The 24,623-nt window shown below is 40.5% G+C and overlaps 3 protein-coding genes across 12 annotated transcripts in view; 1 reads left to right on the forward strand and 2 right to left on the reverse strand.

Moving 5' to 3' along the window:
- Nucleotides 1–4,332: 4,332 nt before the first annotated feature.
- LOC123981749 (ADP-ribosylation factor-like protein 3) lies at nucleotides 4,333–8,565 on the reverse strand. Of its 2 annotated transcripts, none has more exons than XM_046066885.1 (6): nucleotides 8,442–8,565; nucleotides 7,241–7,384; nucleotides 6,936–7,052; nucleotides 6,802–6,852; nucleotides 6,342–6,527; nucleotides 4,333–4,524 (listed from the first exon to the last, which is right to left on the reverse strand). In XM_046066885.1, the coding sequence occupies exons 1-6, from the start codon at nucleotides 8,442–8,444 to the stop codon at nucleotides 4,501–4,503; spliced, it is 525 nt and encodes a 174-aa protein (XP_045922841.1). In that variant the 5' UTR covers nucleotides 8,445–8,565; the 3' UTR covers nucleotides 4,333–4,500. The 2 variants fall into 2 exon arrangements, with proteins under 2 accessions (XP_045922841.1, XP_045922840.1); XM_046066884.1 differs by lacking the exon at nucleotides 4,333–4,524 and adding an exon at nucleotides 5,077–5,500.
- A 376-nt stretch (nucleotides 8,566–8,941) lies between these two features.
- On the forward strand, nucleotides 8,942–18,943 carry wbp1 (WW domain binding protein 1). Of its 4 annotated transcripts, none has more exons than XM_046066715.1 (4): nucleotides 8,942–9,247; nucleotides 10,131–10,233; nucleotides 10,525–10,692; nucleotides 13,030–18,943. In XM_046066715.1, exons 1-4 carry the CDS (start codon nucleotides 9,185–9,187, stop codon nucleotides 13,566–13,568), a joined length of 873 nt encoding a protein of 290 aa, XP_045922671.1. In that variant the 5' UTR covers nucleotides 8,942–9,184; the 3' UTR covers nucleotides 13,569–18,943. The 4 variants fall into 4 exon arrangements, with proteins under 4 accessions (XP_045922671.1, XP_045922673.1, XP_045922672.1 ...); XM_046066717.1 differs by lacking the exon at nucleotides 8,942–9,247 and adding an exon at nucleotides 9,280–9,402; XM_046066716.1 differs by lacking the exon at nucleotides 8,942–9,247 and adding an exon at nucleotides 9,428–9,545.
- A 377-nt stretch (nucleotides 18,944–19,320) lies between these two features.
- Nucleotides 19,321–24,623, reverse strand: part of lman2la (lectin, mannose-binding 2-like a) — a 41,558-nt gene continuing 36,255 nt past the window's right edge. For 5 of the 6 annotated variants that reach the window (XM_046066711.1, XM_046066712.1, XM_046066714.1 and 2 more), the window contains 7 exons: nucleotides 23,856–23,973; nucleotides 23,679–23,761; nucleotides 23,527–23,559; nucleotides 22,829–22,990; nucleotides 22,165–22,279; nucleotides 21,057–21,179; nucleotides 19,321–20,847 (listed from right to left, as the gene is read on the reverse strand). In XM_046066711.1, coding sequence (XP_045922667.1) covers nucleotides 20,705–20,847; nucleotides 21,057–21,179; nucleotides 22,165–22,279; nucleotides 22,829–22,990; nucleotides 23,527–23,559; nucleotides 23,679–23,761; nucleotides 23,856–23,973 — 777 coding nt within the window. In that variant the 3' untranslated portion in view covers nucleotides 19,321–20,704. The remainder of the gene's footprint in view (nucleotides 20,848–21,056; nucleotides 21,180–22,164; nucleotides 22,280–22,828; nucleotides 22,991–23,526; nucleotides 23,560–23,678; nucleotides 23,762–23,855; nucleotides 23,974–24,623) is intronic. The other variant, XM_046066709.1, reaches the window with a different exon arrangement.

Below are 24,623 nucleotides of genomic sequence, written 5' to 3' on the forward strand. Positions count from 1 at the left end.
TATTTCCACGTCTACATGAAACTACATGAATACTACAAACTCACACATATTTTTCTATGTATGCATATATAAACAAAGAGATTCATAAAATAACGAAGGATTGGTAAGTTTACTAAGGCATTTAACAAATTGGCCGCTTACATTTTTGGTACTTTTTGGCAGCAATGTTACTGTAATATTTACATAGTTTTATATTGGATACAGTTACAGATGCTTATTAGCAACTGATTTACACAGTCTTTACTAGCTAGGACAGTTTTAAGTTTGTGCAACTTGAGTGAATAATCAGTAGTTTGAAACTAGTTAAGAACTTAGAAATGCACAAACTTAGTAATAAATTCAAGAATAGATGGTGAAGCCCAATTCTGAGGTTTATTAAAACAACTACACAGATACCAGCAGGCAGACACACACACATTTGAGCTGCAATCCATTAGAGCATGTGAGTAACATAAATTATTAAGCAAGTCAAATGAATAATTATGTTTTTATTACACAAATTAAGCCCTTTCCCCTAAACTAGCCAGGCTCTGAGGCCTGGGAAATCTATTAAGGCTGTGCTATAGATCATCCCATCCACTGTGGCGTGTATATAGATCTGTCGGCTCATTTGAGGAATATTGAATCCGTTACAGTAAAGTAAGCCCCTGGATTGAGTCAAATGTATAAATCCATGCATGTGTGAGGAGCTGTCAGTGTGTGCTGTAATGACGGATGGCACTGGGTCTCTGTTTCAGTGAGAGGTGATAAAAAGTCAAAGTATGAGTGCCGGGGAGGGACAAGGGAGTGTGGGGGAGCAAAGACAGAGAAAAGAGAATTGGAACAGATCCGTCAAATGATAAGGGCAATCAGTCAATCTAGGAACGTTTCAGACGATGGAAAGTGTTATTTCCTCCCAGTGTAGTTTGGAGTCAAGGGTCGGTGAGGGGTCAAGAGTATGACCTCTGACCTCCTGCTAGTGAAGTGTTATTGATTCATGGTCTGCACAGTTTACTCATGTTATTATCTATTGGACAGGATTGGTTTCCAATTGCAGTGATTTGAAGTGAAAGTACTTTAACACAAAGGAGTGACAAGGACTTGATTAGCAAGTAAACAGCATTTTTAAAATAAAAAAATATACTCCTAAATTTCATACAATTTACAGACATGCATTCAATATTTGTCTCTTTTGAGGAAATGGACCTGACACACTATTTTGTTTTTTACAAAAGGTGAATAAAGGAGAAATAAAACACCTCTGACCACACAGCCTCACACACTTAAAAACACTGTCAAAATATTAAGTTAGTTAGATATGTTATTTATTGTGTGTTATAGTGCTTATAAGAGGCCGATGTTTGGTTGGTTTGTTTTTCATAAGACAATGTGTTCTGAATTTAACCATATGATCTGAGTATCATATATATTACACTGTAACCAGTTCTGAAAATTTTCAATTAAATTCATGCTACAGAATGAAGATTTCACCTCAATAATGCAGGGGTGTACTTGGAAAATCTCTTAGTGAGCATGCTGTTGAGGCAAATTCAAAATCAAAAAATTTGGAGGTTCCTATCAAATAGCATGATGGCCAAAAACATGTGTAAAATTATGAAATCCCAGAATTTACCCCCATGAGAAGTCAGTCAGAGTTTCTGGTAGCATCCCACTTTATTACCACACGTTTGGTTCATCTTGACACCATCTCTCCCTTTCTGCTTTCTGTCTCAAGAGCATCAAACAGAGCCACGGACCCCCTACCAGGCTGACCCCCACGCTGACCCCTCTCCACACTCTGAACCGCTCCGAGGTGTGAACTTCTGTCCCCCAGCTGATAGAGCCTCCCGATAATTTTTATAGTCCCCATCCCTTGCTGTTTATGACTCTGCAGTTTGATTATAGCAAAGGGGGCTTGGAGCAGTAAGAGCCTCGGAGACACACACACACACACACACACACACACACACACACACACACACACACACACACACACACACACACACACACACACACACACACACATCAAAGGAGCTATGGGAGGAATGTGGACATTTGTTGTTTGTTTTATCATTCAGTACCAGCACTTATCTGCTTAATCATAAAGGATTGGCCTGGGAATGAGGCAGGCGGGACCGGGTGCTGGCCAAACAAACTATCCCCAACACTGTAATTGTTACTGGAGGGATGAGCCAGGTTTGTTTTGGTTATAGCAGCTTACAAGGTACATGGGAGTTTTATTCAGAGAGAGCAGAAGAACAGTTCAATTTAACATTACAACTGTTGCTGTTATGGTAAAGATGCATCCGAGTGATTCAGCTGACGGTCCACTATTTATGCACCTTAACATTACAGTTTAGACAATACTTTGCCTTTTTTATTGGGTTGAAGGAGGGTGGAATAAATAATCAGTAACATATGATTTCTTGCAAGGCATTATGATACACTGTTAACATATTATGATACATCATCAACTACAGATTATTTTCATTATGATTAATCTGCCAATTGCTTTCTTTATTAATTGTGTGGTCTATGAAAAAAAAAGTGGAAAAATGCCCCTGAAACTGGCTCATTGGATGTATGGTTGGACCAACAGTCCAAAACCCAAAGACATTCAATTCAAAATAAAATAAAACAGAGAAAAGCAGCAAATTTTTATATTTTCGTATTAGAGATTCTGGGACCAGAAATCCTTTATTACAGACACATGACAAAATTGCTTAAACCTGGTACACTCTGTTAAAAATGGTTTTTCATCACAAAGCAGTGATAATCCAGTATTGATTCCTATTTTGAACAATGTCTAAGTTATTTTTTTAAGTTATTTCTCCACAGTTACACACATGTAGTAGTGTATTGTAGATGTCTCCTGTGTTGAAAATACCATTGTAATCATAGTTTTTACGCCGAAACAGACAAATCGGTTCCATCACTGTGTTCAATTATGTGACAGGCTACATGTATGGCACGTAAAAGTTTAGGTTTGGTTCCCCAATAGTCTCTATCTAGTTCCTTATGGTTGAGACTATCTCCTCACCCAGTTACATATTCCTGATGTATGGGACCCAAAGGAGTCAGGTAAAGCAGATAATCACTATTTTTTGTTAGAACATCTGAGAACCATGGTTACATAATATGTATTCACCATCTATCTGATGGGACTTTGTAAACAGGTGTTCAGTAAGTAGTGTACCTATATGGTTTATCACTATTAGAGCGTTTGGCCTGGCCTCTACTTATGTGTTTAGATAAGTAGATAATTAGAACATAAAAACTGTCTGTTTCTGATATATTTATATTTTTGCATTGGCCCACATATTTCTCACTCCCTCTCTGTATGTTCTGTTTTACATGGACTAAATGTTTTTTTTTTCATTCTAAGTCAAATCAGCATCTGAGTCTCAACACTGAAGCATCCGACAACACCGCTGTATCACCAAAGTGACTGAGCTGTAGTTACAGTGTGCCAGATACACAACACTTTAATTAAGTCACAGGATCTCACCCCCTTTTTTTCTCCCTGGCTCCGTGAGTCAATCAGACTCTATGCCCTTCGTTTCCCTTGTGTGGGAGGCCGGTGTGCTGGCCTGAGTAGCTGGGAAAGTCCGATGATTTATGGCCCTTTGCAGGCCTGACTGCCTCTCACCTCGCTGATGTTAGAGCCAGGGGTAACGAGGACTGGTTGCTCCAATCCACTCTTCTATTTGGTAAATCCAATTTTATTCATTTGGGATTTAAAGCCACTTCACGGCCTTTGCCATCTGATGCTACTGGTAGATCCAATTGGAAAGATTTATCAGAGTACTTCAATGTGTAATTGGTCATATTTTTTACAGGTTAGGGGATTATCACATGGACTAGATGTTAATGATTAAGTACTCCAAAGGGTAAGAGGGGGCATTTGATTCTCAGTCTCACATGGTAGACTTTCATTTCCTTATTCATTACTTTATTTCTCTTTTGATGTATGCTCCATAGAGCCTTGTAAAACTACAGGATGCGTTTGTACGAGCAATTTGGAAACACTGAATACCAGTCTCTTTCCCTTTTTCAGTTTGTCCAAGAAAATCTATTGTGGCTTAATATTTACCTTGTGACTCTTTCCCCCGGTCAAGTGTCCCAACCTGCTGTATCAACAATATTCAAATTGTATAGCAGAGAACACCCTACCACAGGAGACCAAAGCCCATACTCAGGGCAGACTCATTATGAGGTCCATTTTGAGACTTTCTGCACTTGTTTCAGTCTCCATCTGAGGATCAAGCAGCTCTGACATATTAAAATCAACCAACCTTACATACATAGAGGGACACACAGGAACACGCAAACCAGCAGCAGCAGGGCAGTAACTCAAGGCCAAAGGAAGAGGTTTATTTTTATCATGGGCAAAGGCGCCAAATCATGTTGGTATGATGGGGGCTATATAAATGCAAATTGTATTGGAGAGCTATTAGTCCTGGAAAAGGTTTGTATGTAAATGCCCCAAAGGACCACAGAGGAGCACTCGGCCAGTTCAGATTAGTGGGGTTTGTGGCAAATGTGCTGCAAAAGACAAAATAGAAAAATAGACAGAAAATGCAATTGCCTTGTGGTAAATCATGGTGAACAAGGTGAGAAGCTGAGTAATTGAATGACCAAGGTGTTCCTGTATGGTTTATTGTGAATGCAAGAGACATGTATTGAGGTCGGTTTCCCGTGTGCATGCGCAAGTGTTTGTGTTTTATGGTCATTTTGCTCAGGATATTTTATTCTGTACCTGAGCGCGACACAATGTGGCCATAAGCCGCTCTGCGAAAGCGTGAATGAGCAAAATGTTGAAGCTAAATGAAATACTGCTGCCTTGTTTACAGCCTTGAATCAGTTTGCCAATATGTCAAAAATGGATTTTGTGGTTGGCAATAGAGCACGCTATATCGACTGAAGAAAGAATGGGTGATTATGACATGAACAAATCAAATATGGCAGGGGATGCCACACCATTCATGGAAAGTAGAGGATTTAGTTGGGCATAAGGCTGTGACAACACTAACGCAAGGCCGCCCTCTAGCTTTAACTAAAGAGACTCACAGGACAATGACACTTTTCAGTCATAAATCCACCACAAAAAATACAGAATTTTTATTCACAGTCAGTCCCTACAAACCCTTGCATTAAATGCACCACATTACAAAAAAAGTGCAGAACAGCAGTTTGAATAAAACTGCCATGATATATTATACATAGTATATACATAATATATAGGAAATACATTTCAAGGTATGCATTGACAGGTTAATGTGTGTAGAATTCACTGTACTGACAACTTCTACTTATAGAATGTTTTTAAACTGCCAGGTGAAGACAGAATGACAAAAGTGATTGATTAATACAAAAATAGTAACACATTCTGAATTGTCCTGGACATAAAATGACTGAGTAAGTCATGTGTAAAGTGCAACTGCAATTCTTCACGGATCTTTTGCCTTCTGAATCATTTCTTCGGAAACGTTATATTTCTGCAAACCCATGTCATGCCATCCTGGAAAGAAGCAGACAATGCGGTTGTGCTGTGAAAATTAGTGAGGCGAAATTGATGTGAGCCGCAGCTTAAAAGCCATAGTCTACTGCTGATTTTCAGGGCTGTATGACATCCCTCTTTGGCAGCCTACTTATGAGGAGAGAAAGAAGGCTCCCCGATTTAGATAAACCAATGCAATTAGTCAGCAAATCCTACTCAGAGTGGACTGTTATTGCTAAGCCAGTTATCAATTTGATGATGTATATAATATGTTGCCAGGAAGGGGAGATAATGCTGTTTTAAGGACACTGTCTAACAGTGGCTGGTGATGACATTATCATAGGAGGCTGAACCATCTGAATGCATTTGATGGAGACTTAAAAACAAATCCTCTTTGGCCTTTAGAGAGATGATAACATGCTTAACTTCCGAATCTAATTTTGGCAATTTCATAAATATTATGTATAGTTTGTGCAAGGAGAATTATAATTAGATTATAATTCTGTGGATATGACAAACACCTAGAGTCAAAACAACTAAAAGTCAGATAACATGAACACAGATAAATCAGTGTATTGTAATCCTATTGTACATCCTGAGTTTCTTCTGAACTCAGTTTTGTTTATTGGTTCAGCATTTGCTGCTGCTTTTAAATTTCATCAAACCAATGAGCTGTTTAGGCAAAATAGAAACCATGTTCACTTCACTGTTTCAGGCAATGTCACAATGTAAATTTGAGTAAAGTAGTCAATGCCAATATTCTCTAAGATCTCACTTAGTTCGCCACTCTGCAGCCCACCCTGTTGCAACCCTTGCTGTGTATGCATGCTGCGTGTTTGCAGACTGTGTGTACTGTATTTACCTGCACTCCCTCCGCAGTGACTGCTGAGCAGGCCTGGACCTGCCACATGCGATCCCTGATAGTGTGCAGATTGAGACTCTCTGCCAGCTCAGACGCTGGGCAGGCTGTCATTAGATCCTGCTTGTTGGCAAAGATTAGCAGTGGAACAGCAGCAAGCTTTTCTTCCTCCAGCAACTCAGCCAGTTCCTAGACCCACAGACACACACGGATAGTCAGTAACATATGTGTACTGGCTAAGTCAGAAAACTAAATAATATTGAAGTTTTGCTTTAATTGCACAGAACAGAAAACATGGTTATAATTAGTAATATATAAACTGTAATTGACATGTTGTGATCATCATCTGTAATCCATGATCAACTCAAATTGTTCTCTAGTAATTGGACATGGCCAGTATTCACACTAAAAATATTGCAAGAATTACTGCACTTCTTTAAAGAAAATATACATTGCATCTCACCAGACTCGTCTCTTCAAACCTTTTCCTGTCTGAGCTGTCAATCACATAGATCTGCAAATAACACAGCCAAAGATATTACCAAAATGTTTCAAAACTGTGTAACAAGCTGATTAAGTGCATCAAAGAGAACCCACCAGCACATCTGTGTTCTCAAAATAATTCCTCCAGTAGGGACGGATCTTTCGCTGACCTCCAATGTCCCAAACATTCAACTTGAAGCCAGATGACTGAATGCTCTTTATATTGAAGCCCTGTTAAAAGATAGTTGGATGCTTAATGTTTTCTTTAATACTTGCAGCAGGAGGATTAAAGCATGATCTGCTTGACTGGAAAATGAAAAAATGCATCTATATGAGGACATTTTGTGACAACAGTGAAAAGATTCCCCACAGTGTGAGACTGAGCCATTGGAAGTGTGTGAGTGTATACATATTTGTACTTGTGTGGGGGTGATGTGGCTGACATCTTCTGCCGCCAGCTGTTTTAGCAGAGTGGTCTTGCCAGAATTATCCAAGCCAAGCAACAGTAAGCGAACTTCCTGGTCAGGAGACTGCTTTAGCCTCCGAAGAATGGACAACAGGCCCTGTAGGTGGATCAGAGTACAAGCTAGAGGTGATGAGCTTTGGTTCCAAGACAACATATGATAGGGAAGCATTTTCTCACTATTTTGTTACATAAATGTGGCCTGAGCTGTGTCAGGTAAAAAAAAAACATTTGTCAGAGGTCTGCATGGTGTCAGGGGTTGGCAGAGAAACCTTATGCAGCTTGTACAAGAGGTTTAACACTCACCTCACAGCAAGAATCATCTAGAGGGGGAGGATTTAGCTCTTTGTGGTTTGCAGTGAACTATACATGTAGCAGGCCAAAAGCTCTCATTGGCCCAGATTAGACATTAGCACAGTGAGTGGCTTGTGTCCAGAAATTGGTAAGGAAGGCTTTGGCTCAAGCAATTTACCTTGCAGTGTGTCACTGCACTGTGATCTTCAACATGTGCCAAATGTAGAAACAACAGATTTTCTATCAATAGGCATATAGACAAAACTCACTTGTTTTCTATGGCTTTTTCTTAATTTAGTAACTTTGTAATTTGTGGTTTGTCTACTTCGTCATGTTGTTTTCATATATTGTTTGTGTCCATTTATTTCTCGTTTCTTTCTCATGTAAAGCTCTCTGTATCATGTTTTGAAATGTGCTATATAAGTAAAATGTACTTGCTTTCCTGCATTAAAAGAAAAACATGAATTGTTTGGGTGAATGATCCAAAAATTAGAACAAAACATGATCTAAATTAAAACTCTTCAAACAAGGTACAATTTACATGGTTGTTTATTTGTCATTATACAGCACAAGGCTGCATAACGAAACAAAATTTGTAGTTGTACACACACAACATATAATTAAGTGTAAATAAATTACAGTAACATATAAAATAAAACAATATATAGGCCTACAGTTATTCATATCCATATATACATACAAGTAGCCTATCCATGGAAGTATACATTCACGGGCATGTAAAGTTAGCCAGCTGTAACTAACAGTTTTAACACACAGGTTATAAAACAGCATTCAATGAAAATATAAATTAAATATGTCATGTTAATTAAAGGCAGCCCTGGCTGTGAATCATGATAACTCACCATGTTTTCCTCAGATGTTGTTGTTGTGGCCCTTGCTCAGGGTGAGTGGATTAAAATATTTCTAACCATGCCTCTTGGGAGAACAGCTGTGAACTTTTGTTGCCAGGGAAACCGTGACGTCAGCGTAAACAACGTGACAGCTGGGCGTCTCTGACGCAAGAATGTAGGCTACCATGCAAATATATCAATAAAAATATATTATGAAGAATACCTTTCACTCATTATTTGCTGAAAATGTTTTACGGTTGAACTGATTTTTCATTCTTCCTTTTAAAGCACTTTAATAAACTTACATCATTATAGTCTTCAGTGATAACATTAGTGATAAAAAGAAAACATTTTTATTATGAAAACATGAACAAGATTAATTATGTTACTGTTTTTAAGTAGTTCTCTTCCGCACTGAACTTGAACGAACAAGGATTTAAGAAGAAGAAGAAGAAGAAGGCTACAGTTGCGATAATGCTCTGCATAAGAAGCAGCAGCAGCAGCAGATTGATTGATTGAACTTGAACTTATGTGAAATCATGTGTTTTCACTAGTTCACCTCCACACTCGCATACACAGCGCCCTCTAGAGTTCAGTAGCCCACTTTCATCTTACTACTAACGCTGGTGCTGTTTCACGGAACAACATAAACATGTCAGCCTGAACCAGCAACACCTGCTGTCACCACAACAGGCCGTCGATTCGACCGACTGCTATATGATTCCCGTCGCGTTAACGGCCGTCAACCCAGAAAGATGCCGCAGAAAGCACTGGGATCCATTGTAGGTCTTCTTTGTACCGGGACTTGTCTGGTGCAGGTAAGCAGCTGCTAGCGCTGCCGCGGTCGGTTGATGGCTCCAGTCGAGGCCGCGGCTCCTGGGGTAGACGAAGGCCTTCTGCTGATCTTTTTGTCTCCTCCACAAAAGAAACTGGGCACGGTTCGCCTCTGTATTCCGTGGATGACGTCAGTTAGGCAAAGTTTTCATTCATATTTCGACAGCTAAGTCGCTAGAAGATCTGGGTTTTCAATCGAAAAGCTACACGGATGTGTTTTATTATCTCAATTATACGGTTTGAGTCAACGGTATCAAGATTAACGTTAGCCGTTGCTAAATGGTACCCGGCAAATGTACGTGTGTGTTCATTGTTGTGGATATTAAGCTAGCTGGACAGGGCAGGCAGCCCCAGTTTGTCCAGTTTGCCTCTCTGCGAACTTAACTTTAGTCAAAATAAGTTGAAAACGATATGAACCTTCGCAAGGGTAACTTAGTTCAACAATGAACGTTAAGCATTTTATCTGCACATTTATTGACCCCTCTGTAACGGTACCGTTAGCCCCATTGTTTTATCAAGTTTCTACATGTTGCTTTCGAAACCTATTTACATCAACTTTCAATGTGTAGTAGTCATTAGTAATTGTAATACTGTACAGTTGGCCACATTTAGCAGTGGCTGCTGTCCTCATTTTTAAATCAGATTTTATTTATTATTTATCTTTATGAAATTTTTTGCCTGTACAGATCTAGATGTCACAGTAACGGTACTGAAAATTAGCCCAGAAATGTGCAAACACTTAAGTGACAAATGACAAAAACTAAATAGATCCTGGAAGCGGGTCATTCTACCAAGAGCTTGCTATGCAACTTGTGTTATTTAGTATTGACTCACTTTGTGTAACGTTACCTCTTGTGTGTACTTAAGGGGAAGGAGTTCTGTTTTGGTGTAAACAATGAGCAGTACCGCTGTGAGATGGGGTACTGCTGTGGAGAGACAGAATGCTGCACCTACTACTATGAGCTCTGGTGTAAGTGCTTATAGCATTTTTGTCTATTTCAAATTCTTTATTGACATACTTGCATTGTGTTTCTTTGTACCCCATTCCTATTGTCCATTTGATTCTCTATTTTGGAGACTTTTGGAGACTCTCAATATATATGTGTTGTGTCATCTTCATTTTGATTTCACTTTAAAAAACAATATACTGAAAGTGAAAATAACTTTATTATGTTATTTGGAACCCAGTTCCCCCATTTGGCTTATTTAGTGTCAGGGAGAGCCTTGCTTACATTACATTTACCCCCCCCCCCCCCAATAGGGTTCTGGTTGGTATGGACCCTGATCATCATGCTTAGCTGTTGCTGTGCGTACCGACACCGGAGGGTTAAGATGCGTCTTCAGCAGGAGCAGCGTCAGCGTGAGATCAGCCTCATGGCCTACCAGGGAGCCTCCAGCTCCTTCATTACCCCTCCACCTCTCAATCTAAGTGAGTAGTCTTTGTGTTTGCTTCCAGAATTGAACAGTTATACTGTTTTGCTTTTGGTGCCAATTTCAGTTTTCTATTACCATGCAATTCCACATTCTGTGTCATCTTGCAGCTTTATATGTAGGCTGTGTTTTTCTTCAAATCTTTGAGAGGAAGTGCCCACTCCATCAGATCGAGAGGTCGCTCTCAGATGGATATCTGCATGGGCTTACTGGTTGATTCAGTTTCTGTCGGGTCTGCCCTGAGATCTCCCGATTCAGTGCAGACTTGCTGCTCTGTACCAAGGCTGTTTGGTATAGAGCTAGCTTTAATCCTACTTATCAGACAAATTAAAGTCAGCCATCCTACAAGCTTCATGTTAGCATGTTAGGTTGTATGCACAGTAGTATTCTTTTGGGCAGTGTTCAAACCTCTTGTTCATAGGCCAGGCTCCGCACATTTTAGATGTCTCTGTGTTTTTCTGTAAAGTGTACTGGGATCATGTTGTTGGTGATTTTACACTTTAAATAAACCTGACTTGACTTTGAACTGCTCTCTCCACCACAAAAGCACAACACAATGTCCATACTACAGCAGCGAATCTCTCAATCTTTCTTACTCAGATCCATATGAGACCTGAACTCTCAGTGAAACAGCTGTTCTTCCCATTTCCTGTATGAAACAGCCCCCTTTTGTTGAGAGAGAGAGTCATAACCTTAGAATTGGAGGTGCTGATCCTCATCCCGATCTTGTCATACTCAGCTGCGGATTGCCTGAGAGTATATTGGAGATCAGGGTCTGACTTTGCCAGAAGGACAGCAGACGGCAGAGATGCCATCCTAATGTCAGTGGTCACTCTGGACCTTGGCTTAACTTGATATCATGTCCACTAATATCACACACAGGAGTTGGTACAAGGTGCACACTTGTTGGAGTATAAGGCACACAGCGGACATGCTTGACTTAATCTCAGGAATGTGAACACAACTCTGACTGTGAGCGTACACAGACAGTGACTCACACTGAGACCCTGGTATCATGTACTCTTTACAGCTCTTCCCACAGGATATCATGGGGAACGTAATAAGAAGCCATATCCAAATATTCAGGGTACATTTTGGCTTTCCTAGTTATGCCTTCCAACTCTACAGCTTAAAATTGTAACCCTGATGTCTAAAATTACATGTTAAACCTCTTTTAAATTTGTGTTAAATTTATTTTCCCAAACTATATTCTAGTTTTCTACTCACGTCTAGTAGCGCTGTGTGAGTGTGAATTGCTATTTTGTGAAATAGACAAGAGAGGAATTTAAAACACTGTAATCATGTATGGGACTAGCGTTAACATAACATGCCACCATTCTAGAAAATGACTTAAAATCCCAGTGAGTGCTATCAGGGATGGTTAGATTAGGTTTGGACATATGGGAAAATTGATACTTAATAGTAGGCACCATAGACTGTAAAAGAAGTGGACGTAGTCCTCGTGACGTCACCCGTTGGTTTGTTGACTGCCGTTTTGAAGCCTCGAGTTTGGCTGATAGGGCGCAACAAATTGATCTTTTGCAACCAGTGGCACTTGACATGACCATATTTGGACGAGACGGTGGAGTTAGCTAGCTTGCTTAGCTAGGTGCGTCTGTAATTCACATTAACTGTCATTTTAACCGGGATGATAATTTTGTCTAGCGACCAACAGGCTTAAAACTAAATGTACTCACCAGAGAAAGTGAACAACCAACTCCTAATAAGCTTTTTCAATGGCGCCGGTTAAATTTACACAGTGGCGTGGGTACGTGTCACTCTAGTCTGATTGACAGGTCGCTACGATAACGACATGTCAATTACAGATAATCCTGCCCTGAAGCATACTCTGCCTTATGGTCTATTTTCTTCTAAATGGGACCATAATTTACTAAATGAACATCATTCTGTATTGAAGAAGAATTGCAACTAGCAATTGAGACCATAAACTCATTATGAAAGTGTTTACTGAGGTAATTATTCAGTTGAGAAGTAGGGTCATTTTGCCATTATTTCTAATGGAACCGGACTTCTTTTTGCAATCAGAAGAGTCGACCCCTGCTGGCTGTTCAATAGAATGCAGGTTTAAGGGACTTCGCATTCGGCTCAGTTCTCTGACCGGAAGCGTCCTGCTTGGTAGGCACACACAAATGTAGCCCATTGTATTTTAGATGAACCCTTACTGCAGAAGTTGTACCACCTACATCCCTCTGTTCTACTTGTATAATGTCAGAGGTACCCAGCAAACTAATTGTTGCAGTTCTATATCGACTTAAGCTGCCTTTATTGGGATGATGGTTTGAAAGCTAATGCATTTTCATTTGCTGACTCTCAGGGTTCTGGAACGACTGCAAGCTTCCTGACTATGAAGAGGTGGTAGGTCATCCCCCAACACCACCACCTCCTTACTCTGAAAACCCTCCTGAGACAACTCCAGCACTCCCTCCACAATTGAGCCAGCCAGACGCTGCTACGGTGCCACAACCACTGGCTGAGGCAGACCTGAGGGTGGACATTCAAGCCTCAGGCTCATCATCAGACCAGGAAGCAGCGTCCATGGCGATCCAAGCACAGTGTCTGGCAGAGGAGAACATGGAGGCTCCGTTGATGGCGGCAGAGGAGGAGGACGAGGAGCTCGTCACCCGGCGTCGCCATGTGACAGGTGACTCGGGGATTGAGGTGTGCGTTTGCCAGCTCGACATAGACGAGGGCTCGGGGCTTGAGGAGGAAAGCGACGAGGAGCACCAGATGTGCAAGGTGACGGATCGGGACTGCTGTTCCGGGCACCAGCAGCAGAACTTCAGACAAAAGGAGCGCACCTCTGAGCTGCCCAGCCAGACTGCCAGCACCAGCACTGGAGACCACATGGTGTGATCCACTGCCTAACTAACCAGCCAAGTGTGGCTTTCTGCTTCACACAGGGTGACGCAAGACAGCAGTTGCCATCATCATCACCACAGGGACTGTCTGTGTTAATTCTCTGAACGAACACATAGGCACGACATTAAGATGATGATGATAGCTCCTGATTAGCAAAGATGAATAACACATTGTGTGGACAAACTCCTGGCTTTTTGTTTTTCTTTTGGTTTGCTTTTCCTTAGCGGGGAAACTAGCAAACACGTTGATGCTCCATTTGATATGTTTTTTTCTTGACGTTAAGTGAGAGATCGTCATTGGGTAGTGAGAAGGCAGCAGCTGATTGTGACTAAAACCAGAATTGACTATTTCCCTTGCCTCCTACCTTCTCTTTGAGCACTGCCGTCATGTTTCTGATTCTGTCCCGCCACTGTTCCTGGTCAGAACATTTCCGACCATCCTTCCATCTAATATTTTATCTTCGGTGGGATGGTCAGCTAGGTGCATACCAAAATTTCTCCCCTTTTTCCGCTATGACTAAGCAAGAGGAGTCAAAAAACAAACCTCCTGAATACTTAGGATGAAACTGGATGAATGGACAAGCACGAACAATTTGTTTTCCCCAAAGCTGCGTGTGCGAGAGAATTTGTGCATGTGCTGTGGAATCTAGGGCACAGCTGCATGGTGATGTCAGCTCTGAGGTCATGGTGTGAAGTCTGTGGGACCTTTTGCATCTAGAGTGGGGGGCACACCCATAAATAGAAGAGAGACAAGAAGGAGTTTAGTTTGTTGTTTGGTCTCTAGGATTTAAATGTCATACCCCTCGCCCCCTGCCCTTTTATTCCTTTTTGATATCGATATTGTGGTCTCCACTGCTCGGTGGTCACCAATTAGCATGACTGTAGGTAAGGAGTGAAAAGCGTTTAATGATTTATTGATTGTGTGCACGGGATCTCCCCACTTTGGTTTTTTGACTGCATTAAATTTATAGTAATAGTTGAGAGGGCTTTGCCACCAAATTTAAAAAGCCCTGTGGTGGCTCTGTGTGTTTAATTTACTGTGTTATGTCAGAATGATTAGTGGCAGCATTTAGCTCATTCTACACGAAAATATATTTAGTTTTGGATGTTCATAACGAAAGATATACTTGCTTTTGTTTTTTGTTGTTGTTGTTTTTGTCATTTCATAACCAGCTATGCTTAAAATGCCACAGGTGTCACCATTAATTGCAACAAAGCTCCTAGCAGGGGGCTGCTAGAGTGTGGAGTAGTGAGTGGATGTTATAGTGAGGTAGGGAAAGGTTGAGTCCTGTGTGTGTGTGTGTATATACATCTTTAGTGCTGTAGCATCTGGTTGAAATACTTACTGAGGTTGATTAACTATTAAAGGCACTGGTATTTTGCATGAGACATGGGTTTCTGTGTTTATATTTGAGTTCATTAGCATTTTCTAGCAGCTGTGCTACTTGCATTAGTCATCTCTTTTACTAAACGAGTTGCTACACAGCCCAGATGTTGCGGTGAAGAAATGGACTGATGCTTAAGTTAATGTGCCCTGGCCTGGAATCTAGTTTTATTGTGTTGTTATGACTGTGTGAGCCATGCTATGCTATTATACAGTGCTAGTAGCTCGTTAGCTTGTGCTGTCTCGATTCTCTGTGGCCCCTGTAGCTCTTGGCAGTGTGAGGGGTGTGCAGTGGTATTTTCCATTGGCAGCAGAGTGGGTGGGTACATTATCAAGTTAAGGTGGATGCAGGCTCTGCTCTGCGGTCTAGTCAGTGTTGGCACCGGTGCAGAATCTATTGTGATTAACTGCATGCTTCTCTGCATGTCATGTTCCTTGCCCTATCTATATACTGTACAGTATGTATTCAAAGCATAGCAGTCAAACGAGGTGTTGTCAGATGGGAAAACCACTGCATACCAGAATTATTTGTTGCAAGAGAAATGTTTCTGCAGGAGAAGCAGTAACTGACAAGTCAGCAAATGTTTCATTGAGAATTTAGATTGGAACAATGTTGAACAAACTTTTAATTTGTCTGCTTTGAGACTGTGTGTCAAAATGGGCACAGTGTAAAGACTCAGGTCAGTCATTTTGCTTCACACAAGCACACATGCTCACAAAGTACTGCTCATTATTGGCCTGGATCATTATCATGATGTGAAACTCTGTGGTGCAATATTCTGGTCTAGATAAATCCATAAACTTGCATTTCTTACGTAAGAGACTCCAAACGTGTTTTGTAAATATAGCGAACATTACTTACTTGCCAGGTATATTTTTTCAGGCATTTAAATACATTGGTATGTCTCTTTTCTGTCAGCACTGAATGAACTCTGACAAGGACATATTTAAGGAATTCTTTGCCTCTTTATAAGACATGACACTGGGTTCAGCACATAAATGTGTATAATTTTTGGACTTACGCAGCCCAGTAGGGTTTCGGCTTTCCTCCAACTAGTGGCATCCCAGAGCTCCAGTACTGGCTGCAGTTGTGTTTTATTGTGTCTGTGATTCACCATTTGAGCAATGCTACGTAGTGTTGTGGTTAAATCTTGCAAAATGATACAAGCAGGCCAGTGTACCCAACAATATAGAGTGAAACAAAATGAACACACAGCTGCCAGACTTAAATTGAAATATTTTGTTTTAATGTTCATTAAATAGGCGTACTCTAACATGCTGTTAGATAGTTTTACAGCAGTGGGGGAAAGCTTTGCAGTCTTTGTGTTGCGTAGTGGAGCAGGTGTTTAAATATGAAGCCAAACAAACATGACAATGACCTTTTAAGAGGAGCTGTTGCACTGTGAGCATGACTGCACACCCATCAGCAGAAGTCACCTAAGCTGCCTTGCTGCATCTCTAGAGAGTAAATGATAATGGAGCTACACAATAAAATACCGCCTCTATGTGCTACTGCCTTACTAGAGTAGATGTTGATAAGTGGTTTTGTTCTGTCTTTCTTTGGAATGGTAATATTTGTGTTGTTCCAGAGGAATGCTTTCATATCAATAGAAAACTGCATCTGAGCTTGTTCTGAGAAAGTGCGCCTACTTTGTGAGAAGAGGATGTGGTTTATATAAAAAAAGAAAAAGAAAAGTAAAGCCACAAGATTTAAACTCACATGTTTTATAGTTTTACTTACGGTTTTGTATCTGAGGGGTGGATGTGTTGAATTTAAAGTACTGTGTGTCTAGTTAGTTGTGGCACTGATGGGATTTGTCAAGACCAGATTTTGAGTTTGTGTTCATTCTGTTTTTGTTTCCGCGAATCTGGTCGCAATTAGGTTGTGATGTTAACTGACTTGAAAGCATGAGGAAAACAAGTAAAAAAAACGGTCATTTTTGTTTTCTAGGGCTTTGTTGTGATTTGTGGTTTGTGTTTGGAGGACAAAAAAAATGTATTCCAACGGGAGATTGCTTGGTAATCTTCTCGCTAAGGTGCGTTTGCTTATTTGTGTTTATATATGTAGACAAAAAAAATCGGGGAGCGTGGTGAGGAATGAGGGATGGATAGGGGTTCTTTTGTGCATGAGTAAACTTGAGGTCCATAGTTTTTTCAGCTAATATGCCTCCCTGGTTTTCACACGTTTACGGAGTTTAAGGGCTATATCGGTCATCAGTTGTGGACAAACATCCATCCATCTGTTTTAGTGAGTATTTTGTCCGCTCTATGCTGTTCATTTAAAGCCACAGTTGCCGAGATCCACTATCTGAACATGGTCAGTGTTTGGATGTGGATGTCCTTTTTTTAATGTTGTGGTGGAGCTAACAATAGCTGATTGTTTATGACTCTGTATGCTCGTTTTATAGGCTTTAACTTTGCATTTTTTTTTGTCATCCATCCTCAACAGAGGTGCGTGATGTGACCCCCCCCCCAACCGATTTTTTGTCATGTAATTAGCTGCATGTGTGGTTGTGACGGGAGTATTTGCTTCGTTGGCTCTTCTGTGGACCGTGACTTCACCCTCCACCAAGCCCTGTCTTGCTTAACAAACTGTAGCCAACGCTGTAGCCGTTTGTTCCTCTCAGCTGCACCTCTCCAAACATGGACCCTTGGAAACGGGAGGGCACATCCACACATGCAATAGTGTCAACGGAATAATCAACCAAAGTCGCTGCCATCTCCATGCCACACAGACCATCGCTGTTTTCACCGGTGTGTGTGTGTGTGTGTGTGTGTGGTTTCCCACGGCGATGGTCTGTTTGGTTTCCCACTCTCAGGGTTGTCTTTAACGTGTAGTGCTCAAAGTTTTAAATTAACACATTTTTTGACCCACCAGTCTCATAAAGCCAAAGCAGTTGTTTCGTGATAATTGTCTCCCCATTGTTTCTGCATCACGCACCTCTGTAGTGTATTGAAATTTACTCAACTAGGCTATGCAAAAACCATAAACCTACTGTTATATGCTGCGACCCCTTTCTCACTTTCTCTGTCTTTCGTCTGTGAGCACCAGTAAAAGCAATATAACACTCGGTACGTGTGGCACTGCACTGTACTGTAATTTACTTTGGTTGGTCTGTGTATATGTATTTGTTAAAGAAAAGTGTGGGGGGGGTGTACATTAATGTGGTGAGCATGTATGCTTCGGTGTCAGGGGCTTGAGTTAAAAAGCCATTCTAGTTTATATATTCTTTTTTTGGTGATTTCCTGCCTGCCTCCTCAACCACTAACATTTCTTCTCCTGACTTATGGATAAACCACATTATTAAGATGTGTTAGTCGAAGGAAAAAGTTGAATATATTGTTTTTTGTTGGATTAATTCGTATTTGGTATCTTTGGTCTGCCATTTTCCTAACCCTCATTTTAGTTGCACTAAGTGGATACGTTGGTTCTTTTCAGTTTAAGCAGCAGCTTTTTTCTTTTTCCATCATGATGAATTTTCACTGACTGAATAATTAACTGTTGCCTTAAATCCTCAGTTATTACACCATCAATTTCAACATTTTTATATATTATACATATGAAAGACCTCAACATGGAACACAGTCAGTTTACATTAGACATTTGAGGCTGATACAGGACCACTCAACACTCTGAACTTTTCAGCTTGTAAACTGTACTTTTTCTCAACCACAGATGATAACAAACTGCCGTGGTTGAGCTTTGTGGTTTTTTAAAATTTTTTAATTTGTTTAGCCAAAATGAGAAACACCCTAGTTTGAGAAGGAAGCAGGCATCTATCTATATACACCGATCAGATCTTTCTACATTTTTTCCCTAATAACTTTAAACACGCCAAAATGAGAAAGGTGGAAAAAGAGGACAAAGCTAATTAAAGCACTGAATGATAGACAATAGAAAAATGTTTTGGTAAGAAGTCTGCTGTGTACTCGTTGGGTCATCATTTGTATTTTATTTTTTTAATAAAACAAACATTGGCACTCAACTGACCGACTCTTGCCACTTCTTTGACTTAAAATCCTTTGATTTCTTCCGTTTAACCTCAGGGAGCCTTTTGCAGGATCCTGACATGTTGGAACATCTCTAAAGCCTGGGAGGGGGAAAAAAAAGCTTCCTTGAGTACTTACTGAAAAAATAGTGTTTCACTCAAACATGTGACAAAGCTGAGATCTGGAGGATCATTACACAGCTGTGCGAGAGGCAACTTAGGCATCAAATTACTGACGGGACGTTAACGTCATACAAAGATTAGGATAACACACAACTTGTTGTTGCCCACGCTTAAAAACACACGCCATGAAAGCTTAAAAAGTTTGATCATGACATTCCTACAGCGCACTTGTATAGACAGAGGTCAAACCATACCGATATAGGTCTTTAATGATATAATGCCAAAAGCTCAGGAGAGCTATAAATGGTTACAAAATTTAATTTGTGGGTAACTGAATGGACACGAGGCACACGGTTTTCATACAAAGCAACAAACAATATATGAATAAGGTAGGGCAGCTGTGGAGGTGGCAACAGGAAATGCGGAAGTCATCACGCACTGCACAAAAGACCACATAAAAGATATATGATGTTGGCTTGAGGCCATTTTCAGAACATAAAGAAGAAGGTGGGGCCAGATCAACAACAGCTAGCAAACACCCAGATCCAAAGTAGACAGCAGCCGGAGGCCAAGCCAGCATGTTTGTTCAGTTCACTGCAAAAAAACACTATACTAATATACAATACTGCATGACAGAAACACAGAGGTGGTGTCTACATAGAACACAAAAGGAACAAAAAACAGAAATGCTAATTTTAGTGTCCAATGTGCAAAGAAAAAGTGTCAGCAAGAGGCAAAATACAATAAATGAGTAGTCATTAAAATGTTTCCTTCAGTGCAAAGTTTGATCTATTTTAAATATATTTATTAGAATTTGCTCTAACCTGACCAAAAGGCGATGATGCATTTCCTCTAATACGCATATAACATTAAGGGGAAGGGAACAGTGACAAATATAAATAAACATTTCGAACAACAGTTTAAAGTTAAGATTTCCCTGAAACGCCCAAATCTTTGTCACATGCGCAAACGAAACAGAGCTCAGTTTTCCATATGCTTTACATAAACGCATAAAAAAGGTCTACAACAAGGTAGACGATTCATAAAAAACAAAAAAACTTCAACGAATGTCATGCATACTACAAATACAGGAATAGAATATACAGTATGCTGTACACAGTCAAAATGATCGAGTACAAAGCGCTTTTTCTACTGCAAAGAAGAGTGGGGACGCAGCTTTTGTTAGTAAGGAGCTACTGTAAAGATGATACAATTTTTTTTTGTGCTATTTGGTTAGAGCTTCAAGTCATACTGCAGGTAGGAACACCTTGGATACTTATGTATTTATATTTCTCAAAGCCATAAAATCTGAAATCCATATAACGTACTGCATGACTGTTGTGTAAATAGTACAGAGGTGGAGATGGTAAGGCCGAGTTGGTGTGCGTCAGACAGGGGCTGAGGGCAAAGTGTGAAATAAAGTCCTCCTACTGCTTCATGACCTCCAGTGGCAGAGTTGGAGAATGGCTCTTTGTAGCAGGTGATACATCGACTCTATCTCCTGTCAAAATAGTGTTGTCCTCAGGATGAAACGACCTACTGCGCTCTACTGACCAACAGCAGCGTCTCATTTTCGCCTCAGTCCAGCTGGGCCCACGGACCAAAGCAGTTACCACCATCTCCACCATGTCTTTCTCAGTAGAAGCGCTTGCGGCGGCTCTCGTTCCAGTGGCTGTAGACCACCAGGCCAACGACAATGAGGAACATACAGCCCAGCATGGAGAAGAGCACGGTGAAGAAAATGGCTAGTCCACTCATCCGTTCTTCAGTCTGTCCAGCTGGAAGCGAGAACAGAGAGTTAAAGGAAGGGGAAGCAGGTAGGTGGTGAGGTGAGAAATAAAGAGGATGGATGGAGGGATGACAGTGAAGGTGATGGAGGAAAGATGTGACAAGCAGCAGAAAGACAGAGAAGGGGAGAGGAAGAGAGTGACATCTGACAATAGGGGATTCATGTAATTCAACAATAATGTGTGAGTGTGTGTCTTACATCTGAGTAGTTCAATGTTATCTACACTGGGTATGGTTATCTCCTCTTCCTCCTCTTCCTCTTCCTTTTTACTCTGCAACACCGTCAGTTGGTAGAGTTTCAGGGAAATGATATCATGGTTATCTATGAATTTAGAATCAGAAAATGAAACCAAAAACACATGACATATCAATTAGAAGTGATAATTTATAAGGGCCTCACACTTTCACTGCAGAGCCTGTTCTGCCAGATCTTATGGTGTAACCCTTTTTAAAATGATAACAATCCTTGAATCAAGTGTCTCTGACTGAAGATACAGTGAAACAAAAATATATATTTTATTATTATATTGTAACTCAGAGTAGCACAGTTAACAGGATCTAAAAAGGTTGGGACAGTAGGTCGATATCCTTTACAATCTTTTAATTACGGGGACATGACTTTGTTCTTAGTCTAGTTCCAAACCTCTGTATCGCTACACATATCTGCCCAAATGTTTTCAGCAATTCATATGCTGAAAGTGAAAAATGGGATTCCGTGTGTGAATGAAGCAGTAATGGGAATATGCTGACTGTATCATACAGTCTTATTCCTTAAAAGGATCAATTCACGGAATTTTAATGTTATCTCTACGTAGCTGTCACAGCATGACAAGCTACAGTGTATTCATCAATACACTTCTCAGTAATGTCTAAATCTTCTGCACAGATCGGTTTGTTCCGCCAAAAATTAATGATCCATACACACCCGAGCAGCAGGAGAAAATAATCTTTTCAGCTCTAATGATGATTTTTCCCAGATAAAACAGGCAGACTATATTTCTGAAAAAATTAATATATATATATTTTTTTATCATGTTTGAAATTTAAAGGACGAAAGGTGCAGGGAAGAGGTCAACATAAAAATGTAATAACCAGAGGTCCATCTTCCTATAATTATGCACAATATATCATAAAAACTTGTCTTTGATCAAATGTGCAGATTCATCAAATTCATACATTACACTCCAGTGTCTCTCATGAGAAACTATAAATACAGATATTCAGTATTCCAGGCACTAGTATTAAACTGTGACAAGTTTACAGTGACAAAGCTACAACTACTGGTGTTTTTTTTTTGTTTTTTTTACCCGAGAGGTCTCCAGTGATGGCTGTAGCTCCAAAATAATAGCCTTGGGGAAGCTGCACCCCGGGTAAGTCCAGGCAGTCCCTCCACTCATGTTGCCCCTCGATGTCGATCATCACCTGAAAAACAGAGGCAATCAGGGAGCTTCAGTGACCTTCAGAGGGTCACAGGATGTAAATATTTTGGCATCTAGTCCTCAATTCCATAAAAGCAAATTTGCTGAATTATCCGAATGTCTTTGTGAGTAAAACATAAAATGCCCTCAAATCTTCGACATGGAATAGTTTTGGTTTTACTCAGCTACTTGGAGCAGACCCTGGATAATGGGGATGCTACAAGATTATTACATAACTCAATGCTGCATTTTATATGATGAAGTCAGTTATATTGTGAAATAATCTGTTATTCTTTTCTCAATATGTGCCCTATACCTGCTTTAAATCCTCTTGTGTCTGTACTTGTCACATTATTAATTTTTTTAAGTACGAGCACATGCATGCGCAGCCAACCTACACCTTATAAATAAAGGCTAAATTAATATTACCTCAGTCCAGCCTGTGTGTGCTAATAACAGGCTGGACAGTTGAGGACATGAAATGTCTGCGTGTGCTAAGCAGTGTTATTACTGTGGATAATTGAAGACAGAGATCAAAGTGTGTGTCTCTTACCGTGAGTCTGCGGCGGACGTATCGGATGAAGAGGAAAGTGTCATGTTTGAGGTTGCGCACCATGGCGTTGCAGCTGCCCAGCTCTGTGGGCCGGCCGTCCCGCTCGTGGTCGTAGCTGATGCTGCCATTCCCGACCATGGCCAGGACGATGGGGAAGATCCTCTTGTGGTCACAGGAGGACAAGAGAGTGATGAGGAAATACTCCTGACTTAAATGAGTCCCTCATCATACGCTATCATCGCACTGACAGTTCATAATACTTTTCATTGGCCAGAGAAGATTTGTACTGGGTTGCTCACACGTTGCATTTATGCCTGGAATCGTGTATTTTCACAGGTAACAGTGCCATGCAAACAGCTGAGATTTCTATCTAACATTTCCTGTGACTTTTGTTGTTTATAACCATGAATAATGTAAATTTTTAAAAAGAAATCATATTTACAAACTTGCATTATTTTTTTCACTTGAATGTCACATTTAGTTGCATGCTTTATTTCTAGAATGATCTACATTAAATACTCTAACCATTTAGAAATGTATGTTACTCTGAGACCACACAGCAACCATGCAGGAACAAAAATAAAACAAACATGTCACAGTATTGTTTGGAAGAAAAGTGTATGTTTGCAGTCAGGGAAGCATGCTTAAAGACCAATGGAGGCTGTATAATTAGACATAGATTTAGCATCAAATGTTACCTGTGTGCGAGGAGTATATCTTTTCTTCTGCGCCTGTCTCCAAATGGTTGCACAAAAGAACACATAGACAGCCCTTTTACACAAATTTGTCCATAGCTTGCCCTTGACCCTATTTTACTTTCCCATAACACCACAGTGCTGCTTCAGCATACCTCTAGGTGTTTTTCCTCATTGGGATACGTGTCCACAAACACACCCAAGCCAGTGAAGTTGTCCATATTTCCAAACACAGGACCTGTAAAAGAACAAGAAGGAAGAGTGTTAACAATATATAAAAATGTGTTTCTGATGAGGTGAGAAGAAAGATTAGGTAAATAATATGTGTTTACCTTTTTGCATACGTTCCTTAGTATACCAAATGGCCAAACCGTCACCATTCAGGTTCTTCTTTCCTTGCCCGTGGATCTTAAAGTGCACTTGCATCTCCCAGTCCTTCAGATGGCAAGGCTAGATACACACACAAGTTCAATAAAGCCATTGAAACACATTGTGTTTCCAACATCTAGGAAATAAACATATGAAAGGATAGACCCAAGCAAACCTTGATTACCTAAGGGCTTAGGTTGGGCTCAGGTCAGGGCAACTACAAATCCAAGGGGAAACTTGAATACTACACATCTCAGGTAGACACATTTTAGTCCAGTAAGATCATAGATTGATGGTAAGCAGCTTTGGCCCTCAGCGGCCAAATAAAGTAGAATTTTCAAGTCTTCGAGCTGGGTGGCATTTGTGTCAGCATATAGATTTATGAGGCTTTCACCCAACCCAATCACACAATTGTGGGCAGCAGATGATAAGGGCATGTTGTCGTCATTTGGTAAGTGCAAGATAAGATCCAACAGAGTTGCAGCAAAAAAGATGACATATCATCATCAAAAACATGTTCTGGTTCTCCAGCCAGTGCCACTCGTGGCCTAGATCTGGAGTTGGTCCCTGGGCGCTGTATAGTGGCTGCCTACAGCTACTTGGGATGAGTTAAATGCAGAGAATGAATTTCACTATAGCTGAACTGCCAAATGGCAGCCAAGCTGTCTGAAAGCAAAAATATTTATAGTATTACTTAGTGCCCCCCCCCCCCCCCCCCCCCCCCCCCCCCC

The sequence above is a fragment of the Micropterus dolomieu genome, linkage group LG13 (genome assembly GCF_021292245.1).
Source record: "Micropterus dolomieu isolate WLL.071019.BEF.003 ecotype Adirondacks linkage group LG13, ASM2129224v1, whole genome shotgun sequence".
In the NCBI taxonomy this organism is placed as follows: domain Eukaryota; kingdom Metazoa; phylum Chordata; class Actinopteri; order Centrarchiformes; family Centrarchidae; genus Micropterus; species Micropterus dolomieu.